The 22,461-nt window shown below is 44.3% G+C and overlaps 1 protein-coding gene and 1 long non-coding RNA gene across 4 annotated transcripts in view; one reads left to right on the forward strand and one right to left on the reverse strand.

Moving 5' to 3' along the window:
• Nucleotides 1-2,044, reverse strand: LOC123988449. The gene is made up of 2 exons (XR_006830067.1): nucleotides 1,898-2,044; nucleotides 1-318 (listed from the first exon to the last, which is right to left on the reverse strand). It is a non-coding gene; the product is annotated as an uncharacterized LOC123988449 (long non-coding RNA).
• Nucleotides 281-22,461, forward strand: part of LOC114876455 (diacylglycerol O-acyltransferase 1) — a 76,355-nt gene continuing 54,174 nt past the window's right edge. The window contains exons 1-5 of one of the 3 annotated variants that reach the window (XM_029187953.2): nucleotides 286-377; nucleotides 672-761; nucleotides 1,711-1,835; nucleotides 12,865-12,993; nucleotides 19,820-19,914. In XM_029187953.2, coding sequence (XP_029043786.1) covers nucleotides 1,717-1,835; nucleotides 12,865-12,993; nucleotides 19,820-19,914 — 343 coding nt within the window. In that variant the 5' untranslated portion in view covers nucleotides 286-377; nucleotides 672-761; nucleotides 1,711-1,716. Of the gene's footprint in view, nucleotides 378-671; nucleotides 762-1,710; nucleotides 1,836-12,864; nucleotides 12,994-19,819; nucleotides 19,915-22,461 lie in introns of all 3 variants that reach the window. The other 2 variants (XM_029187954.2, XM_029187955.2) reach the window with 2 other exon arrangements.

A 22,461-nucleotide genomic window follows, 5' to 3' on the forward strand; every position in this document is an offset into this window, starting at 1 on the left:
TTATCATGAAATACTCCATTAATTATAATAACTATATTATACAATATTTACAGAAATATTATTAAAATTATGACTTTAAATTATATAGGTCAAGTTTCTTATGAAGTATTTCTTACAAACATAAACCTGGCTGATGCCACAAAAGAATTAGAACACACAGAAGCGAGCTCTGAGAATCAATGAAATCAAAGTTTTTCAAACAGTGAATGTAAACATTCACCGTTCTTAGCTGTTCTACGGGTCAATCGTAGTGAAAGTCGAGCTGGCATTCGCGATGAAATATTCTATCGAACAGGTGTCTCAAAGCATCTGAAATTTCTAAAAGTGAAAGAAAATTAATTGTGAAGTGATGTAACGAAGGAAAGACGTATGGTGAAGTAAGTAAATTATTAAATATAAATAGATATGTAATGATACATTATATTCTTAAACGATCGAAATCTGAGGGATTGGGAAAAGTACCATCAAATTGTAACTACCGTTGTAAAATACGATGTTCCGACCCGTTAAGCCGGATTACGATATCTGGTAATTACCTGTTTTAATTGCGACCTGTAACCGCTGTTATCCGCAGATACGTATCGCGGCATGGCGCATTGGCCTAACGTTTAAAACCGAGATTTTCTCCGAAGATTATAAGTAATTACGTAATTCCGTACTTAACTTTATAGCTGAAATATCAAGAGCAACGGGAGCAGCTTCTTTTCGCGGCAAAAAACGGAAGAACCGAAGAGTTGTAAAGGCACAGAATTGAGGTACAGGTAAATAACAGTTGTGGTACAATTACCACAATTTGTTTAATGAGAATGATCGTCAAAGAAGTGAGTGTTAACTATAAACATCTGAAAAACTTAATAACGCGTTACTAGACTGCATTTTTTAAAAATTGAATTTCAAAATGTAGAATTATGCTATATAGCAAAGTTAATCAGTAAAAACTAATTAGAGCATTCATATCTTAATGATACCGTCTAGACGTTCGCGATTATCGTAGAAACAAAACAAGACATTACGTATTCTTTACTCTCATTTGCATGAATGATTAGTTTACGAGTTGTACGAGTGCATTACTCATTACCGCGTTGCAAAAGAAACCACTAGTCAAGACCAATTAAGAAAATATAATTCTAAGAATAAGTTACATTTCAAAAGATTGCTAAACGCGTGTTTACATAACCCGCGAAAAGAAAGTAAAACAATCGCGCCCTCTGTGCCGAAAATAGTTAAAGTCGAGGCGCGCTCGAAGCGGGTTCCATGTGAAATCACGTCGCGCAACGATGTTGTTATCTCAAAGAAATTCAAAGATAAATACAGGCACGGCCTGTAGAGCTAGGGACCGATGGAAACCGGTAGTATCATCGCGACTCTCCGTCTGTAAACACGGTCGCGTGTACGAGCGAGGTAATACCAACGTTACAGGTTACATCAGTCGGGACGCGTGATTCACACGAGCTGAAACGAATCGTTGGTATTGCTGGACTATCGGTAAATCGTTATCGCCCAACGAGACTTGATAGAAAGTAAAAGTCCTCTTTCCGATCAATCTGGTTCTTCGATTCGCGCGACTCCGTTTCATTTTTATTGTTCGCGCGACCGCGAACCGAGTACCGGCTCGGTGGCTAGCGTGTCGTTTGTGTTTGTCGGTGTGTTTGTGTGCTGGTGTGCGTGGGACGGTATACAGTGCGCGTGCCACTCGTCTCTTCTCGACAGAACGACATGACGGCGGAACATGAAAGCGATACGAGGGTGAGGTTAAGGAGGACGAAAAGTGTCACCAGGGCCGAGGAAATCCAGAAAGCCGAGATGATGGCGCGGAAATCGCAGCCGGACAAACCGTAAGTCTTTCTAACTGTACCGAATCCTAGTGATACCCATATCTCGACAACTAGTTACGTACGATTTCTTTCGTTTTATTCGCGATTTCCACTGTGCTGTTTGTCTCATTATTGCTCGAGAGTGTCGATACCGAGAAACAATGACGAAACGCGATGCAAGTCGACGTAAAACGCGATTGGAACGAAAGAAATTTTCTGGCTGCTCCACAACGAGCGGACGTAACATAGCCGACTTTATAAGGCAATGCGCATGCGTGTCTCGCTTTAGATCGAGCGCAACCGTGAACACGTGATAACCCCTTCTTTCAACGATCCACTTTCCTTCCCGTTTTAACATACGATCACCCGCGCCGTTCTCGTCGAGTCCCCATGATCAATGCGGAGGTCAGTCGGTAGTGTCGTGCTCTTGGATTCGCTATAGATCGTTTCATAACACTTTCCTAGATCATACTCTACTAATCCATTGAATCACTCATTATTTTTAAAATGGTGATTGGTAGCACTGATTTTTTGGCGTAAGACTGATAGGAGATATAGAATGTAGAATTGGCGCCAAGTTTAAGTTAATTCTTTTTAAGTATTGAAGCGAATAATGAAATCATTTTTCCCTAGAGATAGTTCTATATACCATACAAGGGATTTAGTATAAGAAACATAATGACCATGATATTACTTTGTTATCTAAATGTTTTCAAATTTAGATAATGTCATTCTGATTATTTAAAACACTTAAGATTCCATCGTTCAAATAAAAGATAGACAGGGTTAAGGTCCACCTTGGATCTTAGTCACGATCCAACTTTTATAAAAGATAAAAGTATCATACATTTGCATTGTTAGCACGGAATAAAGTCATAATTCTTTGGAACGCTGTACGTACACTGGCAGGAAGTAATAAAATTTTCTTTTTATTTTGACACCTGGCTAGTCTGCCCGCAAGAATACAACTTTTAATAAACTAGAGTTACCTGGCGAACGCGCGATAAAGTGTAGGATTGGTTATATAGAAACGAGCGACGCTATGACCAATATTTACTCTGGCATGGAGTAAAGGTGCGAATGAATGGTGCAAAGTTCATTGAAAAGAATGGTCACTGGCAACAGACAATCGAATGCAACTCGAGTGCTCGTCGCGGAAACGAAAACTTTCTTAACGAGCCGTTCGCCGTTTCTAATGGAACGGCACGTCAAGAAAACACGACTAGATAATTCGTTCGCAGCGATAGTACAATTATTGAATTTCATTCTCTTCCTTCGCGGCAATGTCGCGGAGAAAGTTATCTCGATGCGGGGCTCGCGATAACGCGACACTGATAATCAGGATTCTCGCTTAAAAACAATAGGATCATCGACCAAAGTTTCGTTTAAATTTTCACCCAAACTTAAAATGGACATTCCGAATAAAGAACGACGGTTCGGATTGCATTTATTTCTTCTTGGGTGCGATTTGCATCGTAGCAAGTAAATTATAAAGGGTGTTGTTACTACAAGGACTTAGCCTCGAAGAAAACATCGTTTCATCATTTTCAGTGAAGGATAGTAGTAAATTACAGAGTATTTAATAACACACCACGTTCGCAGTAAATATCACACGCCATTTGATGATTCAGCACGCTCAGTACACAGTTTCGCATCTGCGATTATTCATAATTAAGAAATAAAAAGAATTTATTTGTCTTGATTGTATAATATTTGTTTGTTACTTATTCTGCGTGTAGCCTTCTGATACTTTAATGTACGTTTACGAGGCAGCTGGTATATCGTGGATTAGCAGAGAAAGCAGAGAACACTGCGACGCAAACTTACAGGCCGTTAATAATCCTGAAATAATGCTCGCTTTTCTTTGCACAGAAGATTATATGTACACGGAATTCTATCATGTTTGGCCGATAACGTTGTTGGTTTATGCGCTGAATCGTCTTAAGATATATTTGCACGCTATTAGATTAGAGTTTACTGATATATAAATAGCAGTACATCAAGCTTAATCGCGACTTTGTTCCGTTACACAAACGGAACGTTGTCCACGTACAAAGTTGACAGTTTTATTGCAACCTGCATTATTTACACGTAATTTTATCGGTTACTTAATTCGCCATTAGCGTATCGGGTGTCGATTGGAAAATTCTTTATCAATTATGTACGTCCCGTTTCATTACGGTAATCAAGGCGTTAAATTTGCATAAATTACCGGAACGAGGTTAAAAAAAAAACAGAACCGGTGAGTTGTTACTAAAGAATGCATAATACCAAGTGTACTCGGCATTCTGCATGCCAATGACGTTTTTGTCAATAGTTTATGTAACGCGTACCGATACTCGACGCTTGTTTTACTTTCAACGTGGATTTCACATCTTATGGAGGATCGTTGTCACGCGAAATCTCGGAATAAATCCCATAGCAGGCCGTTTTAATAAACGGGAACAAAAGGTTGTTGACGCGGAACAACAACAACTACGTGGGGGCTCTCGTTTGTTATCAAATGTTGCGAGGCTCGTTGCGGTATGCGTTCGCCAACGGATTCTATTAATTAACCGATCAAAAACCACGCACACGGATGAGGCCAAAGAGGCGTGCTTTGAGTAACGCCGATCGAAACAACGCTGGTTGCGTATTCTCTTTGTCATAATTACAGAATGATTCCCTTAGCCAGAGCAAAGCAAAACACATACCGACCGCCCGGTGTAATTAACGATTCCTCTGTCTGCCCTCCTTCGCGAAACCTTGCGTAATTAGCTCGTTTTTTTTTCCTCTTCGCGCTTTGTGATTATCGTGAAACGAATTACTCGACCAGCCTTTGAATTACAATCGTCCACGTAACGCGATGTTCGAAGTTCAAGGTGGTACATTGACGTCCACGAATATTGGGACATTATCGCACGAGTGCACGAACGAAATCATCGAATAATTTTAACCATCTTCATGCAAATCTCCACCGTGTAATGTGGAGTAATTAAAACGCGGTCTTTATTCATGAACGTGATCGCGTCTGATTAGTTCAATCACCTCTCGACATCGCTCCGTCGTCATTCTTCCATTTTTTCCGGCGCCTTGCGAAATCGCTGACGGGTGCTGAGTCACATGGGTGGCCGGCGTGTTTGCCGCAGCGTGTCCTTAATTAAAATGTTAATTTCAGTGACGAGGCAGGAATACCGATGGTTAGAACCGCGGGTAGATTAGCGCGATAACAGAACACATCGCGAGAAGGGGGGGAAATATTTGCGGTGATTCGTACGCGTTTCGCGACGGATGAAGCATCATAAATTCATGATTGGTTTACGGCATATCCAATTCGAAGCCCGCTGATCCCGCGTTGCAATCGGAATCGCTAATCAAAGAATGCTCGGTCGTTCGCGAAAGTACCGGGTAAAAGCTAACTCGCGTTAATATTTCTCCGTAAACAAAAAGGAGATCGGAAGCAAGAACCGGACGGGGGGCAAATTCTATTTGTCCAGATTTATGAACTTCCTCCCGGCTTTAATATCCATCCAGCGGCGGAGAGGAAAAAAAGAAATTTAATCAAGTTTCCCCACTATTTCCATCGCCGGTTTAATCGGGCGTACGATCAAGAATTAATGTCTCAAAAACGGGATTAAATCTGGAACATTACGGTAAAGTGAAATGCGTGTTCGTTTTTGGATTTCAACTTTACAATTCATCGCGGTTAGACTGTTTCAAGACGCTGTTCGCAGCAGCGTTTTGAAAGAAGAAATACGGAAGCAGTCAGTTCGCACGGTAAACGTTAATTAGCGAGATGGGACGAAACTACTCGGAGCGGAGTAGATGATACCCGGTGATGCTTCATTTCAGAACATATCCCTCCAACGAGCTTCGTTTTATTAGCGAAAACTCGACTAGCTAGGCAAAGAAAAAAAAAAGAAAAAAGTAACAGCGAAATCTTTCTCCACCTTTGACATGCTATAATGACCTGCAAACAAGAGTTCCTTTTTTTTTTTCTTTTCCACTCTTCAGGAGGGAACACTTTTCTACCTTCGGTTGTTTCTTCTCCTATCCCCTTCTATCTTCGCACCCCTTCGCACCCCTTCGCGCTTTCTTGCCTCGGGATCGTCCATTATGCCGTAGAATCAGAGATGGCACCACTCCTTCGCCTCTTAAACAAACGAACCCTCTACTGTATTTACTCGTTCCGTGTTTGCCAGATACTTCTTGTTTTCGCCAACTTTGCAATTAGACGCGGGGCCCCCGGGTTCGTTGGACGCGTTGAATATCGAATGATCTCTACCCCTTTGGTCGGATGTAGCCGCGCGGAAAGCTACGTCTGGCTCGTACCTACGATCTTTCAATCACGGATTGATTTTAAAGTTCCCGTTTGCGCGATCCTTCGACTGGAAGCAACGCCGGCTACGTTGTGTTCGTTTCCCAAATCGAATCTACTTCACGACGGCTTCCATTCAGTGGGAACAAATTAAATCCGGCCAGAATCGTGGATCGTATTCGCGACGCAACAATGCTCATCTTGAGTTCAAGCTTGGTTCCCTCGGTAACATTATCCGTAATTATAGATGGACAATGGTGAGGAATGTCGTTAACGTCCAATACGAAACAGTTTCCGATAGCTCTGTCATAGACTGAAATGACGTACTACTAGTGAAGGGCAATCATTGGGTAATATGGAATCGAACGAGAGACGGATAACAATGATACCCAGGCTATTTTTCTTTTTCATTTTTTTTCTTTTTTTTTTATTCTTTCTCCTATATATCGATCCTTTCTCGAGCTTTATTCTCTCCGTTCCGACTGCCTCTATCGCTCTACCCCCGCGATTTATCTTCGTCTCTATATCGCGCCAATATTTCCGCGATACCGCTAACTGCCAAGCTGCTCTCGTGTTGCCGGGATTGATATTCGAATTGCTAATAACTTCGGACGTTGTTTTATGCGAAAGAATACAGGAAGTTGAAGCAGAGCAAATTGATAGATCATCTCGCAAGACTTGCTTCCCCGCCTTTTCCGCAACGAATGCAAATAATCTTGCAGCGTTACGATATTAAACCGTTCGTCGAAGGTAGAAGCTATTTTCTTGAGGGTATCAGTTAAGCGCAAATAGGAGAATCTTTGTCTTGGAAAGTTTATCTTGAATTGGAGGAAAATATTTAAATTTAGTAACTGGATATTATTTTTATACAACGAGGAAAGTTTACAGGCATACGATAGCCTTTTTCTGTCCTTTCTCCGCGATTTTTTCGCGTTCGACAAAAACTTTTTAATCTTCGTCGCGGGGTGCCACGGTTTCGGCTGACGCGACTTCGAAACGAATGAGGATTAACGGTATTGTGCTGTCAATCCTGGCAACCCTTTCGTTTCATCCCTCGGCTCTTTTCTCCGCGCGAAGATTGCGGCTTCGGTGTCGAACGTCGCGCACGCCAAATCAGCCGGAAGAACAATGGGAAGCGATTACATCGATGGTAGGGTGTGAACCAGCTTTTCGACCAGGTTTCCCAAGACGATTGTGGTTTTCGAGGGAAGACTCGGTGTTGCTGTGAACGAAGCCCGTGTCATCGGCTGCGGTCGATCCGGCTGGGAAAATCGTTCGTCCGCGGAATCAACTCGGAATCCATTATAGAATTTAAGGTACAATTAGGTCAGCCTGACAGAGAAGGAAACGAACACGTTGGCTGAGAAATAATTGCATAAAATATACGCGGTCCGGTAATTAAACTAGATCTCTCTTACTTTCCGGTTTAATTCCTCGTCTCGAAAGTCGAGTCTCAAGAATCTATTTTACATCTCGTTTCGTTTCAAGATCTCGCGTAATTTTTCAGGCCACAAAGCTTTGTAAGAGGTATTCTCGTGTGCAAACTGCTCGCTGCTTAACCATAGCATACGTAATCGCGAAAGAAACGGCGAGGGGGAAAAAGGGTTCGAATAATGCTCACTTTGCTCGCCGTGTCAAACTTGAGGTAACCACTTTCTTTTCATCGTGCGTCAAACTAAATGGTCGGGAAATTTATTCGCCAACGTGCCCGTTCTAAATGCAACGCGATTCATGGCGGCTTAAGAAGGCGGTCTCGTTTAAAACGCGACGGTGAAATACCGTCGTCGAAGTTCCCAGTTAATTCGACCGGCTCGTTGTCGGTTCGCGCCGTTGGATTTTCTATTTTCAATGGGAAGAGCGACGTGAAACGAGGCGAGCCGAGTCTCACAACAGGTGAGAGGGATCTTGATGAAGCCCCCCTCAGGATCGTGTGCACGGAATGCAACGGCGAAAGTTAGGGATGTCTCGGTGAAAGGCAGGAGACAATAAAACAGACAGACAGACAAGCGGACGGAACCGACAGACAGACAGGGAGCGAGGAAGACGGAACGGCGGGAGTTGGTAATCGATTCCGGGGTGGTTCCAGGCTGCAGGAAGAATGGGAATAGAGAGGAAGGAAGAGGCGAGGTGAACGAAAACCGTGCTAGCAAGAAGACCTGTTTAAAGCGCCATTTAATTTTCCTTCATGAATCATTTAGGGTATTCTTCTACGCTCCTGCCACCTCTTCTCGATCCGCCATTTCTCCTCCGACCGGCAACTTTCCCTTCTCATTACACAGCTAATATATGTATATCCGTTTATCGCTGAAATATTCACGAGGGTTCCGGTGTCAGGAAGATTCGCGAAGCAGATACGCGAACCCTATGAACACAGCCGAGGCTGCCCCTTTCTGCCATTCTACGCCCTTACTCCTCTCATTCCTTTCTTACCCATCCTCTCGTGTCCGCCCTTGTATGTACAACGGCTTCCGTAGCCGTCGGAAACTTCAGATTCGTGGAACAGTCCAAGGGAGCAGTTCGAAGAGAAACACGAGTGGGTGCTCGCTTTTGTGGGACACGATCCGTCCTCCTCCTCGTACCCTGTCTCTCTCCAGACGAAGCTGGAAACAAAAGATTTGGCACCTTTTATCTTTCGCCCGAGCCTACAATCAGATGACTAGCACTTTCGTCGACCGACTACCGGATTAAACGACTGTTAAGCCCGCTGGTATCGTTTCGCGATCCAGAAAAGGCCATTTCGTCGAGTCATTCAGCGAGCCGGTCCGCCGTGCGGTGACCACCAGACAATCTCCTTGGCATCCTTTCAAGCGACGACCGTATAAGGCCGACGACAATGTTGACAGCGCATAATATACTTTTCATGAGCTCCTACGGTTTAGATAATGGCCCCCAGTGCTTGCTACCCTTATCGCGTACCAAATAACGAGTACCGGTATACGCGTAACTCGTATCTATGCTACAATGGCACTTTTCTCCGCTTCGATCGTCCCGTTAACCCTAATACGCTCTACGGCTGAAAATTCGCTCGTTTTTTATTCCCGCCTGTTGCGAAAGTCTTTATTTTTTATGGACAGCGTGAAAATTTGGTGTAGGAAGGGAGTGATTAAGGGTCGATCCCTCGGCGTAAGTAAAACGAGCGCGCAATAATTCGATGCGCAATAAAACGTTAGTTAATCGCGCACGCTGAGCCGAATATTAATTACACAGATAGAACCACAATTACTCAGACCGGTGGTACCGCAGCCCGCGGGGAGCACGTCGTACCTCGTTATCGGTATCGATAATTTTAACGAGCGTGTAATTAACTAACGGTATGCCGTTCGTAGGTCACGAGTTTTTCGAATTACACTTTCGCCGCCGCGAACGTGAGAATCGAGTAAGGGGGAGCGTTAATAGGTTTTCCAAATTCGTTTGAAACGTGCCGACGTGCCGTGCAAAAATGTAGATAACGCATTAAATTCAATACACCGTTGATTACCTTTTTTGTTCTTAACGAGATTGATTAACTTCCGTGCATTCAATAAGCCGCATTCGGGAATAAAAACTTATTTCTCCATCGAATATTGATCAGACGTATTTCGAGGCAATACCGCTGTCCGTTGGATGAACAAACGAACGAAAAATCGAAGCACAGTCGGCCGATCAAAATTTCAGGCTGTCCACGTGGATCGCGACAGAAAAAGCTATCCAGACCGAATCATATTACCCGGCCGTCACACGGACGAATAATTATACCAAAACATTGTTCGCCGTCACGTTTCGGATGGTCCGGGAGGTAAAAACGTGTTTCGTCCTTTATTTCGTTTCGCGCGGCCGGTATGCACCGATTATTCTCTCCGTTTCCATTGCCGTTTCGTCAGGACACCGTGCAACGAAACGGCAGATTTTCTTTCTTTTTTCTCTTTTTACTCTCTCCCATGTTCCACCTCGACTTCTCTAACGGCACGATCGGCCACATTTTTAAATTAGCGGTCGCAGCTACGTCGGCCGTATTAACGCGGTTTCAGTGCCATGAATTTTCGATGTTAACTTTCGAGTGTACGGAGCGTGGGAGTCGACGACTGGGTCAGCCGTCAGTTGAATTAACATTTTAGAAATTTATATGGCAGATAAATATTTCATAGAAAATCCATCGCGAATAGACACGTGGCAACATCTGTTGAAAACAGAGTGTTTTGTCGGAACGAGAAGCGATCCATCCAGTAGCGCCGTAAAAAGGCACAAGTTACCGTCAACTTTCCAAAGTTTCGATACTCGGTATCCCGGTTTTCGAACGGGCACGCCAGTTTCTTGTCCAACGGGAACCAGTTGGCGCGGTTTTCTTTCGGCCAGTGTCTCTACAAGCGCGGAAGGAAGTTCGTCTCGAAAGGAGGAAGTTAGCGAGTCGAGTTTTCGTTGCGGATCGGGAAGACGATGCTCGATTATTGATGTCGTAAAGCGAGTCGGCGAACTGTTTGCTCGTAACGTACACGATGACGAGGCACACCAGTGGTCGCGGTAATAACGTCGGACATAGCATAATTCCGCGAAGGCAATAATATCTTCACGGTGAAGCTGTTCACGCGACGACACGACGTGAATTATTTCCTTGGTCCACCGGCAGCGACGTCCATTTAGTCGACCGTGAATCGAGGACAAATCGAGCTTGCTGACGATGGCTGCTAGCGGATCGTTAAAATTCATCCGTGTCCGACACGAAACACAATGTTTTCCACGGCAAAAACCACCTATCAAATTTCACGGCGCATCAGGGTGCTTATTTTAACCGTAGAATACTGATGGCTGGCTCGTCGGTGACCCTGAGCGTTAAAAAATAAAAAATAGATATTAGCGCAACACCTTGCGTCATAAGATAATTACTCCATTAACCTGTTAAATCGATTATTTCGTTAAAACTGAATTCAGCTATATAGCAGTGCGAGGACCTTGCACCATAAGATAATTACTCCATTAACCGGTCGTTTCTTTTCTAATCAATTATTTCGCTAAAACTAAGGTCAGCTATAGCAGTTAGTAAGGTGTTAAAGATTTCGTTTGACGAGCGTGCGAGGTCCCATGAAGTGCACCCAAGCGTGCACTACAGTCCGAAGGATCGTTTACGCGTTTATTGTTCTGCCTCTCGTTTCTGGATAAGTCGGTCGCGACACTTTGAACACCCAGTAGAGCAGCACTCATGCATATGGAAGTTGCCGGTGACACGTCTGCATCCTGCCATGCAGGCCCGAGCCCAGTATCAGAAGTGTGAGATAGCTCTTCCTGTGCGGCTCTCAGCCGACCCTGCTGGCTTTATCGCGGCTCTATTAATTACCACGATCTGCCATAAATTCAGAGTAATAGTTGGGATTTACTCGAGACAGCGGGGAGGTTAAACGATCACATTAAATGCACATAGTTGCAGGACACAGGGGACTTCTGTCAGGTAATTACGCGGGACAAACGGCGCTGTATTTTCGAAAAGGCTTCCCTACTTCGTTTCTCTTTAATCTACAGCCTTAACCGTAACCTTCTCCTTTTACCAACTTTTTCACCACTCGTAACTTTCATTCTCTCCCTCTTTTCTTTCTCAAGCTCGATGTTTTTGGCGGGTATCCTACAGCTCCTTTGAGATTTCGAAGACTTAACGTCCGGAGGATCAGACTCTCTCCGATCGAGTTACTCGCAGAATTTTTCCTGTAAATACTTAAAACTTCGAAACCTTAGAGAGCTAATTTAAAAATGGAGCTTTTAATCCTTCAGATCCGACGATTTACTTGGGCAAAAGAAATTTCGTTGTAACACGCTTCTTTTGTCACGGAGGTTGAAATTCTCGGTAGAGTTCACCGGAGACTAAGCTTAACTGACTGAGAAAGCATACGTGAAAACGGGCATTGTGTTTTTAAGCAACGTCGCGAATCCATCGCGCTTTGTTTCGTCTCCCTAAATTCTCACACTCAGGCAAGCACGTCTTATCCGTAGAAGGAACAAGGCTCTTTCTCGAACGCTTTATGCTTCGAGACAAAACGCTTTTGAAAAGTTTACACGATGGTCCTTGTCGGAGGCCCCGTCGCGGCACCCAGTCACGGAGGGATGATACCGGTGCTAGTTCGCGGAAGCCGATTACTCAGGTTCGCCCCGATGTATTATCTGCGTGAGAGATACCCCAAGACGAGAGGGTTTTGTGCTCACCGGTACTCGCCGCGATCTTCCAAGCTCGCCATTGAAATTTCACGAGACAGACCGTGTGGTATTGTTAACATTGTCCACTTAATAGTCGCCCGAGTCTTCTGCTGTGTATAACACGCGCGAAATTCCACTGTTCGAAGCGTTTCCCTGCTGCATAAACGATAACGTGCCTGCAGGAAATGCGAGGCGAACACCGCCTTTAATACGCTTGTCTGACGTCGCTTGTCCGTTTCTACCAGCTTCATTTCAAGCGGAATGCATCGCGCGCGGATCATTTCTGTTTGTCTGGAAAAGAGACATGGAAAAAGAGAGGAAAAAAAAATAGAGAAAGTACGGATAGAGAGAACGGGCGGTGGACGTAAGAAGAACTCGAGCAAATGTTTTCAATACGTTGCATAAATCGCGTGTTTCTTCGTAAATTGAAATGGAAATGCATATAACCGTACGGTATGGAAGAGACTTTATTGTTCCATTCTTACTTTAGACGACGTTTCTATGGCGCCTTTCTTCTTTTATATCGCGAACGACGAGTGTGCTATCGATCCGAAACGAGAATTTCTTTTAACCTGGACCTTCCATTTCTTCTTACAGATGTCATCGTCCTAGAGACAGTCTCTTTTCGTGGAGCTCCGGGTTCGACAACTTCACGGGATTCGTCAACTGGGGCTTTCTGTTGTTGGGCATCGGTGGAATCCGATTGCTGCTGGAAAATTTCATAAAGTGAGTATATATCGAGAATGTTGATAAGACCGCTACCGTATCAGACGTGCCAGCGCGGACGATACGTGAGCGGATTCGTTGAATCTTCGCGATTCAAAGCTCGAACCGGCTACGAACGGACGGTAACTCGAAGAGAAAGTGATTTATGTTCACGTACGATCTATGACCAGTGTTTTCGGGTTAAGTCGAATAACTCGAGTTCGAATCAAACGAATTGTCTTCGAAACGAAAAATTGTCGAACCTGTCATCCCGTTTGCCTGTAGCAATTTCGCGGTCGTAGGAATAATTCATCAAAATATTCGCGTCGTCTCGTGACACTGATGCCTCTATCTTGTCGCGATATTGCTCCGAGTTCGGTCGTTCAACGCGTCCCTTGAGGATTTTTTCGAATATACATAGAAGAGGAGTTATGGAAGCGCGGACCTCTCGATCATGCGACTTGTCGAGGGGTGATGCTTGGAAAACAGGAAGAAAAGATTGGTGAATCTGGACACGGTTCGATCCGAGGCCCGAACGTGTCACCTGCCGGAACATGTTCAAAAGAGCGACAGCTTCATTAAGCCCGCCTCTCGAGCAGCCAAAATATATATGAAAATATGGAAAGATTAACCGAATTGTTTAATCGTTGCATGCAAGTTAATGAAATGAATTATTCGTGCCAATTAGTAACAAGCGTGTTAGCACAATTTTCGTGAATATTTCAGCTGGAATTTGAGGTGTTCGATGAAAATAAACGGGGGAATAATCAGATCGATAATGAAAAATGAGGTTTCCGGGCTGTTCGAGCACAATGCAGGATTTCTGCTCTATTCATGTCATTCTCATTGAAAATCAAAGTCACCGTCACAGTCTAATCTATTTCGATAATTACGTCATTATCAATGAGCGTTACAGCACCGATAAAACCTTTATGCACGACTATAAAGGTTATTGTCAGAGGCACAGCGACAGACATATTAATTATCCTCGCGGCTATAATTCAAACCTTGCTTGTACACTAACCAACAATCCTAGCTAATGTTGAATTTCAATTGAATTATCGTATCGATTTCCCCGAAACGAACCTAATGTGTCTTCCAAATTATATCCTCTCTTTTGCGTTCCCGTTTGTGCAAACAGAAGAGCCGATTAAAAATTAATTATAATTAACGACACAAAAGGATTCTCGTAGCTAGTCTGATTAAAATTAACAGCACGTCCGATCTTCTCCGAGCCGAAAGATTTTGCCAGTGAAAAGAGAGAGAGAGACAACCCCTACCAATTTTCACCCGTTGAACGACGAAGGGCGAAGTACAAGCACAACCCCCATGAATAATTTCCACGAGATTTTTATCGCCGTTGTAAAGTCTCGGCCGTGCGTCCGGTGGCTCTCAGGGGCGCGTAACAGAAATTTATCACGCTCGTTAAGCGTGGAAAAACTTTCGAAGGAAAGTTTCGCGACGTAATTGCTCCGGGTAGTCTCGAAGCGTTTCTGAAACAAACGTGGCTGCAGGTCACTTCCGGGCGAACGGGGGAAGTGATTCCATGCGTGACCAGCAGGGAGAATCGTCCTCTCCCGAACGGATTCGACAAATTATTCTTCGATTGTACGATTCTACTTCGATACTTCCGCAATATCATTTCGAAACTTTTCATCGATTCTATCCGAGAATTTAATTGTATCCAATATTTATAGCCTCGATGGTTTTTCATTTGAATTTGCGATGGTGTTTCATTTGAACGTTCTCTGGTTAATTAACCTGTTTCGTGATTAGCCAATTTGTAAAAAAAAATCTGCCGTTACGTTTGCCGGATGTAAGGAAGAAGGATTCGTCGGGTCGAATCAAGAAATAAAACGAAGGGAACGAAGATTTCACGACGATCGAGATTAATTGATGCGAAGGAGCGCAAGGGCGGTGGTTGAAAAAGACTGGCTGGTAAGAAAGAGGCAGAATGCTTCTCGGGGAAGCGAAGAAAGTAAGAAGAGAGCTCAATTAATCGGACTCTCGGCGAAAGACTTGAGCTTCATCGATAAAAGTCCGCGGAAAAGGTTTGGAGACAGGGTATCGAAGTTTCTTCCCCTCTTTCACCCTTTTTCCTGTAGCTCCGTTGAGGGAAACTTTTTGAAAGGTTCACGATCTGCTCATAATTTATGCACTTAGACTGAAACTGTACGGAGCTCCGTGCGATTCTTAACGGACCGAGTTTATGGGACCACGATTTCGCGAAACTTGGAAGGAGACACGGGAATCGACCACGAAATAAGGACATCTTTTTGTGTTTGCTGGTCGCTCCGGAAACCGATAAATCGAAAAGAAGTGTACTCGAACCGAGAATCATCGAACTTACCCCGGAATCGTTTTCGAACTTTAATAAGTTCAAGATTCAAGATATCCGATCAAAGAAAAACAGTTAACACTTCGTTTCTTTTTCAATCTACCAATGTATTTTCTTTCTTGATTTCCCAATGTTTCGATATCTTTCAGATGTTCCGTCTGTCACGATACAAAGATACGGTACCACTTTAGTTATTGGAACAAGGAAAAGGGTGAGGATCATATTTTTATCGATAGGTTATTTCTCAAGGGCTACCTTGGTGTCAGTTGAAATTGCTGGAAGTTTACGATTTCGAACCGATTTTTTTCCTACATATTTTTTGTTAATATCTTGAAAACTATAAATTTCCAGCAATTCTGGAAGACATGACACGCGTTCCTGATCGTTGTCCCAGCAACTAAAGCCGTGCCATGGATACCCTTGAACAATAAGTAGAAACTATCGATTCACGATCAAGTTTCGCCGGTATTTTCAGGAAGCTCTCGTGCTGGTAAGAACGATTACAACGTCCGGCTTTGAAAATTTTCCAACGATTCGATATCGGACCGTCCACGTCTCGCGGAGAAACGGTCGAATCCGTCGTGTCACGTTCATCCCTTCCGTTCTATTTTGGCCGCGATTTTCGCAAGGATTCACGTCATGCCGAGAAATAAAACTCGTCCACCCGTTCATCCGGATTACACGAACCATAGTCGGAGAATCCTCGAAACTGCACCGTTTCTCTCGGTATTACTGCGCGAAAAATGGCATTAACGTTTCCAGCATCACGATAGTTTTTCGTTTCCGCCGTTTCCGCCTCGTCCGTCTTCCTTTAGTCTCGATATTCGCATCGCAGATCAATCGTATATGAATCTAGAGCTTTTAAATGCGCCTTCCTTCGAATCAGCATAAAACGTCCAGAAGTTTATCGTCAAACGGCTTAGCGTGACGTAGGAAGCGCGTGTTATCCTGTTAGAAATAAGTTTGCTTTAGAATTTGGCCTAAAGTGGTCGGTAACTTTAGTTTGTTTTCACAGGATTTGTTCAGGTTTGCCGCGAAAGTTCACTCCGCGAATTATATGACAGAAAGCTCGGGAAAATTGAGCTAAACGCTTCAGTCCTTCTTAAGCCAGAAAAAAGAAAGGATATTTCCTTTTCGTTTCAGATTATCCTCCAGCTCCGTCTCCTTTCGTTTCATGATTTTTCATCGATCACCAACGTTTCTGTTTCAAATATCCTGCGGCGGAGCGGGTAGTTCATTAATTAGTCGATTATGGCGCGAGTCGTCCTGGACATGCTTTCGAATCTAATTGAGGATACCACTGTTGAATGTTTACGCCGAGTTGCATGCGCATTCCGGCAACACTTTAATCCGATTAACGATCCCACGGAAAGTGATTTAAATTGACAGATTGCACGATAAACCTTTGTACCCGTAATCGGATCGTGCCAATTACACTATGAACTTGAAATTCCATTAGATGATCGAGCCGCCGGACAAAATTCATCCCCCCACTGGATTACACCCCTAAACGCGCTGTTTTAAATCGCATTACCGATCCCAACGATGATCATAAACGGGTCATCGAACTTTCACCTCGAGATCGAGCTACCACTTGTTCTACCAATCTAAGCTTTTCTAGTCGATTGGTTCTATATAAAAAATAATGAAAATCACACCCCTGACACTTGTCCCACGTTTTCTGTTAACACGTGTCGATACATTCGATATCTCACGGTCAAAAGTTACAACGGAAACGTGCCCTCTGGTTCCAGCAACCAGATAAACCCCTTTCTCGTTATTTATCAATATTTCTGGGGATATTTTTTTTTCTTCCAATGGTACGTTCCATATTGACACCATAACTCTTTCAATCTCCAGTCTTTCCAGTCTTTTCTCCCTTTCTTTATCGGTCGATTCGACTGGTACGACCCTTTTCTCGTTCGCCCCTCTATCCATCTCCGTTCTTCTTTTCTGGTCGACGCGGAATTGGGGATTTTATCGTGACGCTGTATTAACGAACTTCGCCGAGCGAAGAACGGGGGCGCGCGGATTTAACGGGTGCGCCCGGATCAGGGCCGGCTATTCTCGTGCGGAAAAGAAATTTAATATCGTTCCCAGTCACGCCTTGGACCGATGAGTTTCGATGGATGCGATATCCCCTCAAGTCCTCGCCGTTTCGGCTGCTTTATCGGCCTTATCTGAAATAAACAGCCACCGTAGCGGCCTGTTTTTCATAGATCCAATAAAGCTGCACCCCGACGCGACGCTCCGCGCCGGAAGCGACGCGTTTCGAACCGGCTGAAATACAGGAACGGGTGATTGAAATTTTTGTTTATACACCTACTTTGCTTTTTCCATCCCCGATGGAAGTAGGTGTAAATACGATCGATAGCCTGCGAATTCTTTCTAGTCGTCGATATTTACCGGCTCGGTGTTTCGTTCAGCAGCTTTTTTATCGTAAATTAATCTCGAACCAGACGTCCTAGCGTTGTTTGCTCATCAAACTTTCATACGTTTATTAATAAACATGAGCGCGTTTCCGGAAAATTTTGTTTTCGAAACCGAACAAACGATAAAGCCATTCATTGCGCGTTTTGCGCTGGTATTACGGAGGTTTATAATGCTCCGTTTCTATACACGAATATAAATGAAAATATTTCAACGAACAGCTAACGTTTGAAAATTTTCGAACGTACAATGTACACTGTGTTCTGTACATATTTATCAAATTGACACATATTTTTCGTACACATGAGATGTGCACGAAGAAATCGATGATTAGACCGCAATTTGCATGAATACGAATTGATGAAAATTAGAGGTATCGTAACGAGTCTGCATCTTCTTCATGTGAATGTACCTTTAACGATAACTGTCACTTCTTATCGTTTCCAGTTTTCCGTGCGACGAAAATAGATATTTTCCAGTTTATTCGGTGACGTATGATGTACATTATATTTCACTCGTAATTTGACGAGGTCGGGATAAATTTAAAAATGAAGAAATCCAAGCACGCGTTCCAGTTACCCCGATCGGTTAGCCGTTCAGCAAACTAAGCAGCTTTCGAAACGCGGTTCATCAATCCGATCTGTCGATTCTTTGTTCTCTCCCGCAAAGCGATTTCCAATGTGTCCGGGCCTTTGTGGTTTCCCCCGTTTCATTTACATCGCGAAAAGGTATTAACGCGTATTACCGGAAATCCTGACTGCACACGGTGACGTATCGATTTTTTCGCCGGTCCGACAAAAGTGTTTAACAATTCAATCGGCGAAACTGCACAAAGATATACGCGGTCCCGGTTTCGCGCAGTGATTTACAGTTCGGTAATACAGTAGGTGGGATTGGTGTGTTCCCTTTCGAATCACTTTTGGCTCGCCATCGCGTGGAGTGTGCAGTAGCTATCAATTATAAACGTTTGATTTTTCCGGCTCGCTCTTCAATTATCGTTGGCTGCGTCAACGTGACTGATTGCGTTTTGCGTCGACAAAGAGGGTCAGGAACCCGAAAAAAAAAAAAAAAAAATACAAAAAAAGAAGAACGAAGAAGCAAAACGAACCGACGATCCCAATAAATATCCTTCCCTCGTGTCGAACCGCGCCCACTTCAAATACTTTAATTACTTCACCTATAAGCCTCGTTTATCATCGTTAGTCGACGCGTTCGACCTGAAGCCATTAGTGTCGGTTACCCATCTCTTTTCGTCATTTTTTTCTTCTCTACCCGATCACTACGAATGTAGTTCGTTTGTCTTCGTTGAACGGTCCCAACAAACGCTCCCGATGCTTCCGATTGATACGATGGCACGCGATAAATCTCCTTCGATATAGAGTTACGCGTTGGTGCAACGTGTACACTTGGCTTCAACGTCCCTTGATCGGTGCGGATCAAGAAAGTACTTAGGGGCACGGGCCAGTTCGTCACCCCTGGTTTTGCCTAAGGAACCCTAAGTTACCCGCGACTGTACCTGAAATCGTTTCTTATTGAACGCAGACAGTAAAGAAGTAACCGTCTGAACGGGGAGAACGAAATCGAAGGTTCGAAATTTATTTCGATCAAATGCTACGAAAGCCTACCTATTTATCCACGAAATTGCTTCAACAGACAGGATGATCTGGAACGGATAAGAAACGCCTTCGTTCCCTTCCCCTGTCTAACGGGCTGTTTTAAATTTCAGAAGCGAACGCCGGGGAGACGTTTATTATTTACCCCGAAAGAACAAAGGGATCAAGGGGTCCGTGACTTTTTATTTGGCCTACCCTTCGTTCATCTCTTCTCTGTCACTCTACGTGCGCGTGTTTTTTTTTTCTTTTTTCGAGGACCCAGTGAAGAGCATCGCGCCGAAGGCAGACGTTAATAACGACGCCTTTGCCCTTCGACCCGTGTCGCAATGTAGACACTCGCTTAACGTGACTTCGAAGATAAAACTGGAAGGGTGACACCGGGGACGATAATAACGAACAGAGGCGTTTCTTCTTTCTTTTTTCCTTGCTTTTCGAAGTGCTTATATGCTTCTCTCTTTTGTTCTAGGTACGGAATTAGAGTGGATCCGCGGCAATGGATTATGTTTGTCGGGGGCAAGTACGAGGACGGCGAGGAATATCCTTCGATTCTCCTCATCATCTGTAAGTCATTCTCTCGATTTTTTATCTTGAACGATCATTAAATTAAATTAAGTAACATTATGGAGAGCCTGGGGTTGAAAGGGTTGAAATAGAGTACACCTGGAATATTTCCAACTAATAAAAAACTGCCCTTTCGTATGCAGTGAACCTAACACAAACGAAATTAAGATGAAAGTATCATTCGTGTTATAATCTCTGGTGTGCAACAGACGACACCGGTTCGCTGCCAATCTCATTCAGTCTCATTCGAACGAGTAACGCGTCTGTCGAGATTATTTAACGCGACTTTTGCTCGTTTGCGAACGGACAGAAGCGTCGCGACTCGTTATAAAAAGGTAATGCGTACTGGTGCAACGCGGCCGAAAGCCGCTAATTTAAATGTAAAAGTAATTAGCGCGTGACCAGTCCGCGAACAGGAGGAAAGTAACGCGCCTTGTTAACACGCGCGCTCTGGCGGAGAGGGTGCAATTACTTGTTAAATTTCAAAGATATATGTATATATCTCTGCCGTTATTCTCCAAGGTGTGTTCAACGCGTGTTTCCCGTTTATTGTAACAAGCGAAAGTTCAAAAACACGGTCCGGTTCGTCGGATAGCCGACGACCCCCGGGGGGTGAATTCAAATTTATCATTAAACGGCGAGCCCCTCTAAACCGTCGTTTAAGCCGGACTTAAAAGGCACGAAATTTAGCGCGGCGAAGTGGCGTGGCGCGTAAATTTCGACGCTCTACCAACCCCTGACGCGAACTACCCCTACGCATTGTTCTTTCACCGCCTCGAAATGCACTCCGGTTATCCGCGTTTTCATCTACAATCCGGCGCGACCCTCGTGTGAGTGTGAAATGTCCTGCGTACTTGGTTATTCCATATGGTCGTGTTTCAGCGGTGCAAACAAGCTTGATAAATTTGACTATGAAAAATGGAATCTTCAGCAGTCTTTGATTATATTTTCGTTGCTAGGCGGACACGAAAAGTCGGCCTGACACGTACGTTTGCATTAAAATCTACATCATGCGTTCTGAACCTCGTGTTTCCTCTGCGACTCGACTATACTTTCGTAGGAAACAGGACAAGGATGTACAGGGTGGTTTGGAAATAAATTTATCACCGTTTCCGTGCATTGCTGAAGCTTTCTCGTTAACCCGCAAACTTGCCTCTTCTAATTTATTAACAACCTGTTAATATTGCCATTAATTTTCAATGAACAGCGGGATGCGTGGAATTCGCTCGTCGTCGAGTGACTCGATTAACGGCGCGAGGTCTCGAATACAACCCCCTCAGTTTCGTAGTAAAGTTGCGCCCCGAAACAAGCTGACACAACAAGTAGCAGCGCGAGTGACCTAGTAAAACCGTCTCGTAAGTTGCACTAATTTCTCGATACCGCTCGACACTCGGGTCTAATTATCCTCGCAATTAGGTTACGAAATTAATTTCACCCCGAGAACTTTCCGTCTGCCGGTCTTTACAAAGAACCCCTCCGCCTTCGACGGCATGCGGGAAAGTTGATGCTTCGCGAACACCCTGTGAATGCGTTTAAACTCTCGTTTCGCAGCTGCGCCAGCAGGTTGCACGCGCGTGCAAGCTGATGCATTAAGGTGCATCTTTACCGGTGTTCGCGAGTCATGTACAAACTGTACGTGAACTATTCGCGAATTGTTCGCGAGATATCCGCGAGCTATTCTTGAACTGCTCGCGAATTTTACGCAAGCTATCGGCGAACTGTTAGCGAACTGTAAGGAAGTTTATAAAACGTTTGGCAAGTGTTTGCCGGTGAATGTACACCTTTAAACGTAGAGGATCGCAGGTAGGCGAACAAGAGGGGCTGCAAAGTATCCGGCAGGGGGTTGGTTGCATTATTTACACATGAGGGAAGGTAATGCTCATAGGGAACTACGGTTAATAGCTCTCATATTTTAGAATCTTCGTCGTCCTAGCCCTCCACCCTTCTTTCCTTACTGCAGGCCCTTAAACCCCCTTCGACCTTACTCCATCCTCTTTTTATACCCTCGCTCGGTCGCTCGTTCGAGCGGATACACCCTCTGGCGTGTTCCTCGTATCCCGTGGCCGTGGCTCTCGCATAATAATTTTCACGGCTGCTCCACCGCCTGGCCGCCGAGATTGCTTTTTAAACGGTGCTCCAGCAGGGTATCACGGCCTTCGCGTCTCGCTGTTTCGCGATTAGAGGATTAATTATTCCATGGACGTTGCGAAGCGCGAATTAGGCCGTTTAACGGCTCTGACCTCGTGATTTATTCGATCCTCGTTGATTAGCAGCGAGCCCGGCGCTGCTGCTCTCCAAGCACCCTGGCAGCCTCTTTTATTTTATTTCAGCGTTTAATTAATTTTTCAAATCAGCCCGAAAACCAGCAGCTCGAAGGGAACTTGCTCGTCTGGTTTTTACGGCCACTGGTGAATTTCATTGTTACCGTTCTTCCGGCTCGGTTATCCTTGCATTTTCATTCCATTTCCTGGCTACAGCGTTTCGTTGATGCGACTGCCGTTCGATAGCTCACCGAGAGATCTATTTTTTATGCGACCTCGTTGACCG

This window comes from Osmia bicornis, chromosome 14, assembly GCF_907164935.1.
Source record: "Osmia bicornis bicornis chromosome 14, iOsmBic2.1, whole genome shotgun sequence".
Classification (NCBI taxonomy): domain Eukaryota; kingdom Metazoa; phylum Arthropoda; class Insecta; order Hymenoptera; family Megachilidae; genus Osmia; species Osmia bicornis.